The 14,306-nt window shown below is 31.9% G+C and overlaps 3 protein-coding genes across 3 annotated transcripts in view; 2 read left to right on the forward strand and 1 right to left on the reverse strand.

Annotated features, from left to right (window-relative positions):
• LOC120344271 (maestro heat-like repeat-containing protein family member 1) overlaps nt 1–14,306 on the reverse strand; it is an 84,594-nt gene that overhangs the window by 19,499 nt on the left and 50,789 nt on the right. The window lies entirely within an intron of this gene.
• Nucleotides 1,447–6,581, forward strand: LOC120344273 (uncharacterized). The gene is made up of 9 exons (XM_039413405.2): nt 1,447–1,995; nt 2,516–2,635; nt 2,912–3,045; nt 3,503–3,620; nt 4,012–4,071; nt 4,274–4,414; nt 4,831–4,938; nt 5,132–5,191; nt 5,350–6,581. Exons 1-9 carry the CDS (start codon nt 1,866–1,868, stop codon nt 6,270–6,272), a joined length of 1,794 nt encoding a protein of 597 aa, XP_039269339.2. The 5' UTR covers nt 1,447–1,865; the 3' UTR covers nt 6,273–6,581.
• Nucleotides 7,487–14,297, forward strand: LOC120344276 (uncharacterized). The gene is made up of 7 exons (XM_039413407.2): nt 7,487–8,199; nt 8,893–9,018; nt 9,819–9,931; nt 10,642–10,810; nt 11,196–11,276; nt 12,141–12,233; nt 12,703–14,297. The coding sequence occupies exons 1-7, from the start codon at nt 7,977–7,979 to the stop codon at nt 13,467–13,469; spliced, it is 1,572 nt and encodes a 523-aa protein (XP_039269341.2). The 5' UTR covers nt 7,487–7,976; the 3' UTR covers nt 13,470–14,297.

Here is a 14,306-nt window from a genome sequence, read left to right on the forward strand (position 1 = left end):
GAATGATAATTTTTTGACCAAGTTTCGATTCCACGTCTGAGCTATCACATCAGGAAGCTAAATTATTTGCATATACAAACAGAGCGTCATCAACAATCTCTCATATTCCATTAAGCAACCAATTGAGTAGATAATTAATCAAGGTTTGAATATTTCGGAAAAGCTGTATTGCACAAATCAGTGGTTCCCAACCTTTTTCGATAAATTTTGGAACCATTATTCCTTTCTTACTGGGCATGTCATACAATCTTCAATAAGGGATCATTGCCTAATAATAGGTGCAACCTACAGTTTGAATAGTTCACGCTTCCATAAATATGTATCACAATAATACTTTATCACAATAATACTTTATAACTAAACATAATTTGTGGAACCACCCTACATACAGAATGACATTTCCTCCCTAGGAAGGAAAACGTTGCATAAAGTATAAACAGATATAGTTTCAATACTAACATTAGATGAAACAACAATAAATTCAGGAGGGAAGTTAGCATATATATCAAATTGATGTACAATGCACATCTGTTGAGATAAAAGCATAAATGTATGAAATTAACGAATGACTAGAAAATATATAATACAAATAAAAATCCAATTACTCAAATGTCTGTATGAAAACCAAACAATAATACATGGTACTTTACTTCCTATATGTGTCTGAATTTGCATACAAGTTGAGCAAACTTTTGTCTATTCTAGTAAACAGTTTCGGAAGATTTTATGAAATGAAAAACGAGAGAAAAATGAAAATTGATCCCATAAATTTAAATAGCAAAATTATGACCTCCGTAAGACTCCATAATGGTTTGAAAAACGCAAATGCTAATTTATCACAACAAAGATTTAGTAAAGTGATCCATAGATCCACTTTGCGTCGAAAAGTGAAATGTTATATTTTCAAAACAAACAGTTTTATACATAAGGTTTCAATACTCGTCATTGTCTGGTCAGTTGAATATAAACCAATTGTGACACTGAATTTTAAATAAGGTAGTAAGTCATTTTGAAATCAAGACTAGTCAATCATCGAAAACAGTATAGGTGTATAATGGTGGTATTCTTAAAATTTATTCAAACATCATAAAACGAAAAATTTATATTTGAAAAACATTATAAAGCTTGATATTTTATTTACAAAATGGTTATCTGAAGCAAAGCAAAATTCGTTTTCCTGCAAAACATCTCTATACGAAAATACATATAATATGAAGATAATTATTTTCGATAGATAAAACAATAGATCCTCATGAATGATGAATCGTATGGCACATGAATGGCACTTTCGACAAAGGCTAAGAAAAATATTATCATAATCAGAGGTGGAGAAGGGTGGGTGGAAGAGTGGGAGGAAACAGGACGCAATCAATATCGACAAACACAAACAGCTCAATTGTTTTCTCCTCGAGACTGACAGCTCAGTAGAGATTCATCGACTAATTATTATACGGGTATAAGTAGATTAAGGAGTGTAGAAAATTAGGAAACAGGAAATCTCAATTCACTTGATTCTAGTATATCCATTATGTGTTTGGGCATATATATGCGAGACGTTCAAAACATGGTTTATGATGGATGAGAAGTAATCAAGTAGCAAGTCTCAATTCTTGAAATCAATGCATGCGCTTGATAGAAACCATTCTCTAGATCACATATCAGAATACCTAATAATTTCAAGTTTCGGTTAGCTTTTCTGGTATCAAATTGTATCTAAAACGTTGCAAGTTACATTGGTTCAAGTAGATTCCCTGCCATGTTCCATCAAGTGAATGCGTAAGTGCGGAGGCTCGGTTTCTCAGAGAGCATGTGATTAGATAGATATATTTCATATCAGAGACTAGTTTTTATTTTGGATATAAGCAATGAAGTTGTTGAAAAAGAAAAGATTGATATATATAGTATTTATAAGCCTAATCGCAAGTTTTTGTGATGCGTACATAACCTGTAGCGAAGAGATTGGTGAACTGTGCAAGAAGAAAGATGTACATAACGGTAAGTCTGTGTTGTAGCTGAAAGATGCTCGTTAATATAGAAAACCCTCTAATTGTAGTTGGAATTTCTCAGCATTCCGTCTTTTATATCATGGTGGTAAAATGTTTATTAGAAAAGGTCTGACCATGATTGGGAAAAAATGTTATGTGGACTTTTATATATGATGCAAACTTTGTTTTCCTTCAAACAGTATCTAAAGGAAGCTTAACACATACTCAATACGCTTAATTGTAATGTTTTTATGTCACTTTAAAAAATAATTTGTTCCATCTGAGTAACGTATATTATATAGTGGGTCACCAACTTTTGGCGGTTACAATAAATGCATATTGAACCATGATAATGAATTCTGTCATCTGTCATTTTCAAATTTCAATCATGCAGCTACAGCTTCCGCAACCTGTCTCCTCTGCAGGTTATTAATGGCAAAACAACAAGCATGTTCTTGAAGCATACCAATTACGGTACATCACCAATCTTCTGGTTTATATTGATTATGTTGTTTCTATACTTTCAACAGATGAAATACCATACAGTAAAGTTGGAGAAATGACAGCACCAACTCCAGAATGCATGACTGTAACCTTACTTGATCAAAATGGCTCAGAACATTTGACAAAAATAACTTGGATGCAAAAGTGTATGTATCCAACTTTTATATGTATGTGTAAACTATTGTCATTCAATGAACCCCGTCCTTAACGGTTTTTATGAAGTTTGCTAATTTCAGAAAAGTCGAAATTTTAGAAAATTTTCAGAAGACCACTAAGAACCCTTTAATTAATACAAAGTTAAAATTCAAGATTGCGATGGTTGCGATTTCAATGGTACACTTTCACATAATTCGGAAATTAAAATATTTTTGATATTTCATTTGTAATGTTTGACTTTGACTATAATCAAAATATATGTACAGGGAATGACTTGCAGTATGTTGATGGATACTATATGTCGATACTTAACAGTGCTTTTATGGATTTTACAACCGCTCAATACCTTTTTCAAATCAATAAAACCGAACTAGAAAAATATAAAGATGAGAGTGGATACGTGAGTGAAATTTTGAGACATTGCTACGATATAAAGGAGAATACTATGAGAAAAAAAAACATAGCAATATAAAAATATACAATAATGAGCAGGTTATTGTTATTTTTTATAGAAGTTGCTCATAAAAAATATCAAAGCACCACATTTATTTTTGTATAGACAATTTTATGATGCTATCGTTATGACAGATGCAAAGGCACTTGTTTCCTCTATCTTTAAACCTCAGTAAAAAATAAATTGATTTTAATAATTATAATCTTTGTTCAATATTAAATGGTACGTCTGAAAATTTCAGCATTTTGTTTGAACCATCTATTCCAGATATTTTTGCAAATATTCTGTCCAACTTATGTCACAGGGTTCCCCATTATTAGATAGTTTCAATCAAAATCTGTAATATATATTATTGTGTAATTTACTTTTTGGTTACCCCTTTCTTCTAATTGATATATATTAGGTTACATTCAGTTTCAATGACCACAAAGAACTGTCAGGAAAAATTGCCATCATTATCTCATCAATGCCAATGTATCAAACTGATGATAATGACCATTTTCTTAAAGTTAATATGGATGGTTAGTTTATTTATTTAATTCACTTTATTGTATATAAAGATGAATAAATATTTTTTAAGTAATTTATAATTATACAATTAGCCATTTATAAGCAACTCATAACAGAGTTGTATTCACTCATATTAAAACAATAAGCTCAATCTATCATTAAATTATAAAGATAACTTATATATAAGAATTGCTATTTATATTTCTCTTTGAACAACTTGACAAGCGCAAATTATGCATGAAAAGAAATATAAACATTTTACATCATTGTTTTATTTCTCACTAATCCTTGCAAATTAAACACAAAATTCCAATGAACATTTTGGAATTTGCATCACCATACATGCCGCCATTATCAATTATAGTTTTACTGATAAACCTTTATGTTTTGATCGTTTTTCAGCCATTTATTCAGATCCATATATCACAAAGACAGAAACTATTTGTTTAAACAACCAAACAGGTAAAGAATTAATTCTAAAAATATTGATGCCAATTCATGAATATCTCACATTTTCATTTTCAAAAGTAACTTGATAAATGTTTAAATATTATCACAACTTTTATATCAGATAACAGTGAAGCCATAAACACTCATATGAAACATAGATATGAAATTGCACAGAGTGCCCTGATGCGATAGTTAAAGCCCATTGTTGCTACAGATAATGAAGGATCAGAATATGGAAGTGAAATGCTCGGTATAGATTCTCAAGAATATGATATTGGTAGCAGCGAAAATTTCCCAACTGATCCTGATGACGTAGAAGTGTCAAGAGATTCACCACTTTGTGACACTACTGGAAGTGAGTGATATTTAAAACAAGGTTGTAATAATTTAACGAGTCAGTTATTGACTTATTCCCAACTCAAATCACTTGGTAGAGTGACTTGGAAGGAATTTTTCTCCACTCATATTGTTTTTTCGAATAACCTCTGACATCAAGTTAATAACTTGAGATAATGATAACACCTAACACTAAGATCGCAACAGTACAAATAGTGAAACGGCCGAAGATTGTAAAATTGTAAAGATGTATAGTTTCACTACATTGGGTATTGTAATAATCAAAAGTGAATAATGCAAAAAAACATGTATCGAATTTCAAATATGAACAGTAGTGTAGAAACATGATTTATTGCCATATATCATTTCAAGCCTAATAATTTTACTGCTTTTTTACAGCATTAATTAAGATTATTGAATCTCTCTGTTTTGCAGTGGTACCTGTAAGTGTTACAATAATAGCATGTGTTATATCTGCACTGATGACTGTGTTTACCATAATCGCAGCTATAGCATTGTACTACGTCATCTGCAGAGCCATAGGTAAGAATATAAAGCTAATTAGATTATAAGAATAGATATAAAATCTATTCTTCTTCAAACTAAATTTTTAGCAGTAAATTTCCTGAAATATTTATCGCACTTTCAATTTTGTTTCAAAACAAGAAAATATGAATATTTACTAAAAAAAAAAGACAAAAATGTTTCCTATCAAAACATAATGTTAACATTGCAGAGAAAGAACACAAAAGAAGAAAGAAAGAAATGTCAAATAGAGGGCGAATAAAGAAGCAAGGTCAGTGGCTAATGTTAGAATCATAACATGTATCGGGCTTGTTCGAAGCAAAAGGGGTGAAAAAAGAGTAATATAAAAAATGCATAATATAAACTAATATCCAGGCTTCAATATCACTATCAATTTGTAAGACAATACTTTACTTTCTATTGCGACAGAATCAAAAATAAAGTCCAAGGTGATGATTATCGCCAACATGATGGATGCTGAAGAACAAGTAAAGGATGAAATATACAAAAAAGCTGCATTGTGTCTTGCAAATATATTATACGAAAGTGGAGAATTCGAAGTTGGTTGCAATCTATGGGTAATGAAAGACATTGCACAAATGGGAATAGCAATGTGGACACACAATATAATCACATCTCAAGACAAAATAGTCTTGGTGTGCAATCCCCACACAGTTGCTGCATTGAAGAAATATTGCCCTAATGAAGGTGTCAGCCAGAATAAAAGTCTCGTTCACAACCCCAATTCCTCCGCTCAGATCATTTATAGGATACTAATGAGCACCCACACTCTTGAGAAAAAACTAGTCATTGTTTGTCTAAATGATGAGGAGCATGACTGCTTAGCAAACCTGATGCTACCTACTTTGAATCATTGCGAAAGATATGACCTCGTTCATCAATTTGCAGGTTTAATACAAGCATTATATAAGAATCCCAATGATGCAAAGCGTATGAAAGCAGAAATAATGGCAACTATGCAGAAAAGTTTATCCCACATATTCCTTGCAAATAAAAATCAAGACGAAATTGATAAAAAGGTTGGAAATGACTTTGATAGATTGAAATCTTCAATACAAGAGCAAATGTGGCTGATGAATGAGAACAAACCGGCACAGAAACTACCAGATAAAAAATTCCCTCATAAAAACAACAATCCTGCGGCAACAACAGAAAAAATCATTCCTGATATGCAATTTGATTCAATGTTTTCTTCACGATGCAACAGTCACAGCACAGAAACTATTTCAAGCTGTGGGGATACGGGATTCCAGGAGACCAATCACATGCATTACCAATCACATTACCATCCCGCTGGAGCCAGACCCAGGACTTATTCAAATAAACTCTAGTCATAAAGGTGAAACTGGTGCAAATAGAAGCAATGCTTGCAAACAGAATATCATAATAATATTAACAATTATGTTGATGTGTAGCAGTATTGTATTCATAGCACCACCCACATAGGAAACACCCACACAACTTCTCTATAGAGAATGTTATTGACTATTGTGTCCTAAAAATAACCACTTGTCCTGCACACCATTTTTTTAAATTTTGTATATTTTTTTCTCTTCAAAGATATCCAGACTATCATGTATTTTGTATAACATCAGATATTTTTTATGAGTTAATGCATTCAATAAAATCAACTAAAACGACAGTGAGTTTTCAAGATAGATCACCGTTGTGCGTGGGCTACAATAGCCCTTCAGTATAATTTTATGAGGCCCACAGGAAGAAAACAGTATCAACTTAACAGTAATAGGGAGAATTACATTCTATGTACCATTGCTGACTTAATTTGACAACATAATCAGACTCATTCTTGACTGTTTTTGCATATAATAATAGACACATTCTTGACTGTTTTTGCATATAATAATAGACACAACATAATAATAAAAGTAAACATCAATTTAGATTGTAAAATCAAAAATCATTTTTTAATAGTATGAATCCTTAGTAATTTATTTCCTAAAGAAGCTACCGCAGATTATATATTTACTATACTACACACAATTTTGGTATATTATTTGAGGGAAGTAAAACTGAAGTATCTTAAGTCACATTTATCAGAAATGAACTTGTTTGATCTGTCGTTATGTACTTGTTACTTATCAATTTTAAGTATGTGGATAGGTATTTGTCTGTCTGTGTGTCTGTCTGTTAGATGCACGCGATAACTCACGAAAGCGAGATTGGATCTGCTGCAGTTGCATGTGCATTCATCATATCTCGTATCAGGAGCCTATTGATTTTGGGCGAATTATGTCGTATAATTAGCGAGTTATCAATTAATTAGTGATGGGACACAAGGTGTCAATATGGAGTAAAAGCGCTGTTTTGGGGGATCCCCTAACTTTTGATGGAAGAGTCTTCCCTCTTTGACCTATTTTCTTGTTTAAGTTTTGATTTGGCCATTAGATCTTAAATTGTCTAGAAATCTTGAGATAAACTAATTTGCTTCTACTGTGCCGATTATGAAAGGTAAACCACTTAATTTCAAGAATGTAATAAAATGGATGGGATTTTCAAATTTATTCGAAAAGAGCTAAAGATAATAAGATTGCATAATCCTATTGCAAACCAAATCCTGTTATGAACAAACACGGGAAAAACATAGAATGAAGTAAACATACAAAACAAACTCAAAGACAAGAGATGATAACAGAATTATTAAGTGTCTCAGTAACGACTAGTTTAGTTTGATAAGTATGTATGATCGTATAATTCATTTCTTATAAAAAGATAAATGTGTCTGTTATGTTGCTAAATGTTGGGAATGACAAATCAGTTTCATTTACTCTGTAAACAGTGTTCTGTTAATAAACAACATATAATAAATGGTACCACAAGAAGTTATCTCGCCACTCAGGCGAGTCTGTCGTATTGAAAGGCACTGAAGCGTAATGTATAGCGTGGGTGGACACGCATTCCCTTAAGGGTTTGGAATTTCCCACTTTTAGGAACAATGTGTCTAAGCGTGTGATTGTGTAAATGCTTGGATTAAAAATACAAAAATTGTAAACTTCTTTACTTTTAAACTTTAGATAATGCTATCAATATGGTTAGCGTATAGCATCATTTTCTACTCAGGAATAACAAGAGCTCAAAATTGTAAGAATCAGCAAAGCTGTTTGTGTAGAAAGCAGCAAAACTGTTTGTGCGATGATTATCAGGAAGTAGCTTGCAGTTCTGAATGTTTGAAAGAAGGTACAGTGGGTTATCTTCAAGATGGCCGTGCTTTTACTTGTTCTGTCCATGGTGCAAATAGAGGTAAGAATAATTTTAACTTTTTAGAAACTTTAGAGTAAGATAATTTTTATGATTTAAAAAGACAAAAATGTTTGATTCATTACTGGTACTTTATTTTGAGAAATTTTCTACCAAAATACTATGCCATATGTATCAAAAGGGCTAAGATAATTTTTATGATTTAAAAAGACAAAAATGTTTGATTCATTACTGGTACTTTATTTTGAGAAATTTTTAACCAAAATACTATGCCATATGTATCAAAAGGGGTGCGTGCATACCACACATTTGTGTTTAGGCCAGTATGCTCTTATGCATGCATCAAGTCTTTAACATTATTGTCAGCTTATTTATCTATTTTGCTAGCATTAAGGGACGAATAAATGTATATACATTACCATGAAAATTAGGTAATAATCAACAATATTACTATAATAATATATTTGTAGACTCTTGCAATAAGTTATAACTTGCCAAAGGATCCAATTATATGAAAACGGATGATTTTTTTTGTAATATTTGTATTAACTAATCATATACAAAAGTGTATGGTTACCAATACATAAAAAACTACCAACTATGGGCTTGTAGTTTTACAAAAAAAATTATGCATTTCTGAAAGAATAAATTATTCACTCGAGATCTAAAGCTATTCATTTAGGATAGCGTTAAAAATGAAACTTTGTATGACATAAAAATTATTTGAAATCACAGACATACCTCGACCAACAAAAAATGACACAACAGCTTGTATGCCAGTTTCATTCAGAATCAGTTGCCACAAAACTTTCATAAGAAGTATTTACGTACCAACACTGAATATGTCATGGGACCAAGAAGGTATGTACCATAGTAATAAATAGTTCCGTATTTCAATAAGTTTTACATTTTATTAGTGAAAAAGTAAACATCAGTTCAATTGATGCAGACTCTGAAATGAAAATTTTATTCAAAAGTAGGTCGTGATTGATGACTGATATACCAAGAGCAAAAATGACATCATAGAATACATGATGGTGAAAAAAACAGAACCCAGGTCATTTGGAACATATTCTAGATAAAAACATAAATTTTGTGCAGAAAATCATAGATTACTGAAACTTTTGCATACAATCATACACAAACATAAATTCAACTGTTGAAGTGGTAAATTTGATAATTATTTCATAATAAAATTTCAAGTAATTAAGATTAAGAAATTCATTAGTTCTTTTTGGGTTATCGTGTATCGGTAGAGGCTGTCATCGAATAGAGATTGATGCTAGACTAGAAGCAATTAATGTTAACAGTATGTATATACCAAATTGATATCCATCTGCATACTTTACTTATGAGAGGAACATAACATTGTAAATATCATTGTAATGATAGATAGATGTTTTGCAATTTAGAAACTTGAATAAATGTAATTACTGGTGAAAAATTTGCATCCTTCGTTTTAACTTTTCAATTGGATTAGCTCAATACCATTAACTATTTTTTGCAAGTTCGTAGACTAAAAATAAGCCAATTAAGAATTCCCATGTCCATATCTATCGGTATATATTATTAGCCTTTACTACATTTATAAAAAAAACTATTATATTTTAAATTATAAGAATACAAAAAATGAATTTGAAATTTTTTTGATATTATAACAGAAAGATTCATTCGAGATGGTGATATCACTGGCTTTTATCTTGTTGAAGGAAACCTGCGTTATAAAGTATCTATTGATATCAAAAATGACAAAAGAAATCATTCTATGCATGTGGTAAGTAATTACAATTAAGATAAAACAGCTTTAACTTCACTATAAAAATACTGTTATCATATGGGAACTTTAATCGAGGACAAGCTAATAGAACAAGCCTCATCATGGGATAAATGTTATTAAGCCTAATGCAGAAAATTCGCGCATAATATTTGGCTTCGAAGCAAGATAAGCATAAGATAAGATTTTCATATTTATCCCGGAAAAGAAGAAGACCAACGGTGAAGCATACCCCAGCCTCACACCCAGTTGCCAGTCCAAGTTGGGTATGGAATTAGTTAGCCAGTTATTTGTTTTAGATGTATGTACTTGATGATGAAGGAAGCCATAACTGCCAAGTTGTCACATGAACCTACCTACAGTGGCCAGGAGCCCATCAATCCTCCCACACATAATTATCCCACATAGAATTTGAACTTGCGAACCCACGTAGAAGAATCAGAGGTGCAAAGGAAGGCATATTCCTAGCACTTAGCATGATGCGCCAACTGACAAGGTCAGGATAAGATTTTCAAAATGATCTTAGAGGAGAGAAAAGGTCTGGTAAGGAACAGGCCAGCCTAATGGAAGTCAATTCTACATTACTAAATAATCTCAAATTGGTTTCGAGCCCATGAGGATACATCACACAGTAATTCTTATTTTTTCACTATACTATAAATCAATCTCTGAAACATCTGTAATCTCATAGCATATCCACAATTTTTCAGCCAAATAATAGCTGCATACGATTTCGATATGATTGTTTTGGAGCACATAACGATCTACTTGAACCAGAAGAAAAAATGCAATTTTGGGTTGCATCATTACCAATGTCACAACCAGACGACCCAAGAAATGGTCTTTGTGCCGAGTTTACTATTCCTAACCAGGATGAATGTATGTTATTATATTTTTAATAATAAGATATTCTGTGGGCATATTGGTCACGTGATTATTTAACACTATATATGTATAGTGCGTAGCTTTTTAAAAATCTCTGGTCCAAGCACGATGCCAATAAGCCCAGGGTGGAGTAGATCCGGTCTGCTATAGATAATTAGAAAGAATGCGGTATCACTTTGTTTATTGCAAAAAAAAGAGAGCATTTCAATGATTATCAACAATTACAAAAGTGAACCTAAATCTGATACCTGGGTAATAAGTAAGATAGAGACAACCTAATATTCAAAGACAGTAATTAAAAATAACATGGCTATTGGCAATACTATTCTGCAACCAGCTTTCTTCACAGATTCAAACAATAAATTTTATTCCTTAACAGGTGGGAAGACATATTTGAGTACCACAACAACTACAACAACCGAAGACCCTACAGAGCAACAAAGTACACCTTCATATACTGGTAATGATCACAGTATTAGCAATTTATAATTTTCACAATAAGTGAAAAGAGACAGTCACTGGAGTTCTTTAACTAAATGTGTTTGATTATTGAGATCCAAAAACAAAAACTTTCTCAGCCATTACACTAATTCTTGCAAACCTTATTAATCAAATTTCCCCCATTCACCTTTTTTGTTAAACTAGTCTGTAAGTCAGTTTGAGCTTAAAAAACCGAAATTTATTTCAATGTTCAATGCAAGTGGTAGGCACATTCGATTTCAGACACACGGCTAATTCTTTTACCATGGACTGAGTTGCTCTTTTCACACTTTTAGTAAGTTCTAAGACATTTAGAGAGTAGCTATTGACAAGTGCAGTTTATAAAACAACAAATGAAGACAGCATGTAATATATTGAAAAACACGTTTATCCTTTTTGCTGTCCTTACACACTGTGTTACACAGACCCTTAATAATTATTTTACAAACTCATAATTATGATATTAATCATTTCAGAAACAATATATTTTATTTAACAAATATTAGAATAGGATTTCATATTTATTAGGGGGAGAGAAAAAACGCAGCCTCCTGTCCACGTTGGATTTAAGACTAGTTAACAGGGTATATGTTTCAGATGCATGGACTTAGAGGTGGTGGAAGCCATAACCATATGCCATCCCATGATACCAAGAAGTCCAGCAGATCCTGCGAACACAATTATTCCCCAGATTTGATTATCCCTAAGATTCGAATCTGCGCGCACCTAATCAGAGGAGGAATGGCAGAGGAGGGATAGCTAAAGATTAGCACAATAAGCCAAACGCCAAGTCTTAAATGTACTATACTTGAATACATATTAATATACTCTTCAATCTCTTCAGAAAATTGGATAACATTCTTCATTGTCATTTTGGGGATATGTTTGGTCATTGTGGCTGCTGTGGTAATATATGTGAAGAAAAAGAAAAAGCAAGGTATTATGCCTATTCACTTAATATGCCAGTAAAGCAGTTGTGATATTTTATTTTTTTCATGTGACACTCACTCATGCCTTTTACTCCAAACAAACCCCTGTACAAGAAGTCACTCATATCTAACAATAGGTAAGGAGCTTACATATATGAAAAAGCAAATCTTTTCAGTTAGGCTTTACACTCTGGGTGAGGTGGGGCCATGCGATTTGAACGTGACACGTTATGTAAACTGTAAAGCCAACACGTTTAAGCCTAACACTTCATCTGCTGCTCATAAATAGGGATAGGGAGTAGCAGCAGATACATGCAATTACAGAAACTTTTATACAAATTGTCATTAAATGACCCTAAATGTTATTAAATGCTAATGTAAATACCCACAAAAAAGGTAAAATTACTTTTCTGGTCTCCCCAGAAAAATATTACTAGCTGCTACCATTTAGTATATACAGATAATATTTTGTTATAGGCCAAAACTTTGAGAAAGAGGAAAATACTGACTTCAAAATAAGAAATATTCTGATGGTAGCTGATAAAAAAAAGAATTGTGATGAAGTGCATGGAATAGCAACAAAAATGAGGGAATATTTCCCAGAAGTACAAGTGATCTGTAACTGGGAAAATCGTAATGAAAAATCAATTAGCAACTGGTATTCAAAAAGAATGGAGGAAGCAAATGTTGTAATATTTGTTGAAGGAGTGGAAATTTTGAAAATGCTGGAAATAAACAATAAGGAAATACAACAACAAACTGATTTTACAATGGCAATCAATCATTTTTTATTTCAAAGTAGAAAAAACATTTTTAAACCAGCAATGTTTTTAGTTAGAAATGAAAGGGACAGTTTTTACATTTTGACTATGCATAAAGCAAAAAACTGTCATGCCTTTCTCATAAAGAATTCAACAGATGAATGGTTTTATAGGTACTTGGAATCCATTGCAGTCGCTACGCCTGCAAAAAATAGTAAAATCAAAAAACAACATCCAAAAAATCAAGCTCAACAAAAACAAAAAATAAGTCTAGAAGAGCAAGAAAAATTCATTGAGCAAGACAATGAACACTACAAAGCAAATAGAGCCAAGTCAAACGTTGTTCATATAGAAATGGAAACAATAGCTGAAGTACATGCTCTTGATAAAGATGAAAATGGTAATACACAGATTGGTGAACGTGACCCAAACAACTGCGTACAAAAAGGAGCAAGACCAAAAGAAAGAACAACTGGCCTATAGAAAACCATTAGCAATTTTTCCATAGTGTTTTAAGATTGGCGACAAAATAATGCGTACATTTGAAATCATTGACAATTATAAATTAATGTTTTTTTACGATAAAGAGCTTCTCACATTTTATATTAGAATAAGACTATAATACAATAATATAATTATGAGAATTCATTCCCACTTGCAATACCCAAGAGAAAATGCACTAGTGAAATTCTCTTATTTACATGGTTCTGTCAGCAGTATTTTATAAAATTTAGGGCAAATCAGAAAGTGTTGAAAAAGCTCAAAGACGAAATTTTAATTTTTGTACAAACCTTTGCTAGTACAACACTTTCATTATCATTTCTTATCCTGATGCAGTATTTTAGCAGAAGTCATTGAGAACAAATACTCAGTATCTAAAATTACTTGCAATTTGGTACATTTTGTTCTTATTTCGACCCCAAATAGACAAGGGGTAAAATTTAATATTCTAATTGAAGTTGTAGGACATGAGAATACAAATTAAACAAACATAAAATATTGAGCATTTGCATTTTTATTTCGCAATATTCATCATTGTTTACCTCATTTAAGTGCTCAAAGCTGCAAGTAAGTCAAGAGTTTGATGACATGGCAACTGGCATTATTATAATCATTTCTCTTTCTATTCCTAGTAGGCCTATAGTTTAGTGTGATGGGTATTGTCAATATATTTTTAATTAAGCACCATTTGACAACATTTGACTTTTTTTTATTAACTTTGTGCTTTTATTCAATTATATTTACCAGAAAAAAAGTTTGACTGATTCAAAACATGTTTAAAGAGTTCAGTCAGCCATGGATGGGTTACAAACAATGCTT

The sequence above is a fragment of the Styela clava genome, chromosome 5 (assembly GCF_964204865.1).
Source record: "Styela clava chromosome 5, kaStyClav1.hap1.2, whole genome shotgun sequence".
Lineage (NCBI taxonomy): Eukaryota > Metazoa > Chordata > Ascidiacea > Stolidobranchia > Styelidae > Styela > Styela clava.

Bases quoted from the DNA above. Each gene is read 5' to 3' on its own strand.
- LOC120344273 (XM_039413405.2), top strand. From the start codon at position 1,866: ATGAAGTTGTTGAAAAAGAAAAGATTGATATATATAGTATTTATAAGC. The intron at 3,621-4,011 runs GTTAGTTTATTT...ATCGTTTTTCAG, and splicing joins TCTTAAAGTTAATATGGATG to CCATTTATTCAGATCCATAT. The intron at 5,192-5,349 runs GTCAGTGGCTAA...CTATTGCGACAG, and splicing joins AGGGCGAATAAAGAAGCAAG to AATCAAAAATAAAGTCCAAG.
- LOC120344276 (XM_039413407.2), top strand. From the start codon at position 7,977: ATGCTATCAATATGGTTAGCGTATAGCATCATTTTCTACTCAGGAATA. The intron at 9,019-9,818 runs GTATGTACCATA...ATATTATAACAG, and splicing joins TATGTCATGGGACCAAGAAG to AAAGATTCATTCGAGATGGT. The intron at 12,234-12,702 runs GTATTATGCCTA...ATTTTGTTATAG, and splicing joins GAAGAAAAAGAAAAAGCAAG to GCCAAAACTTTGAGAAAGAG.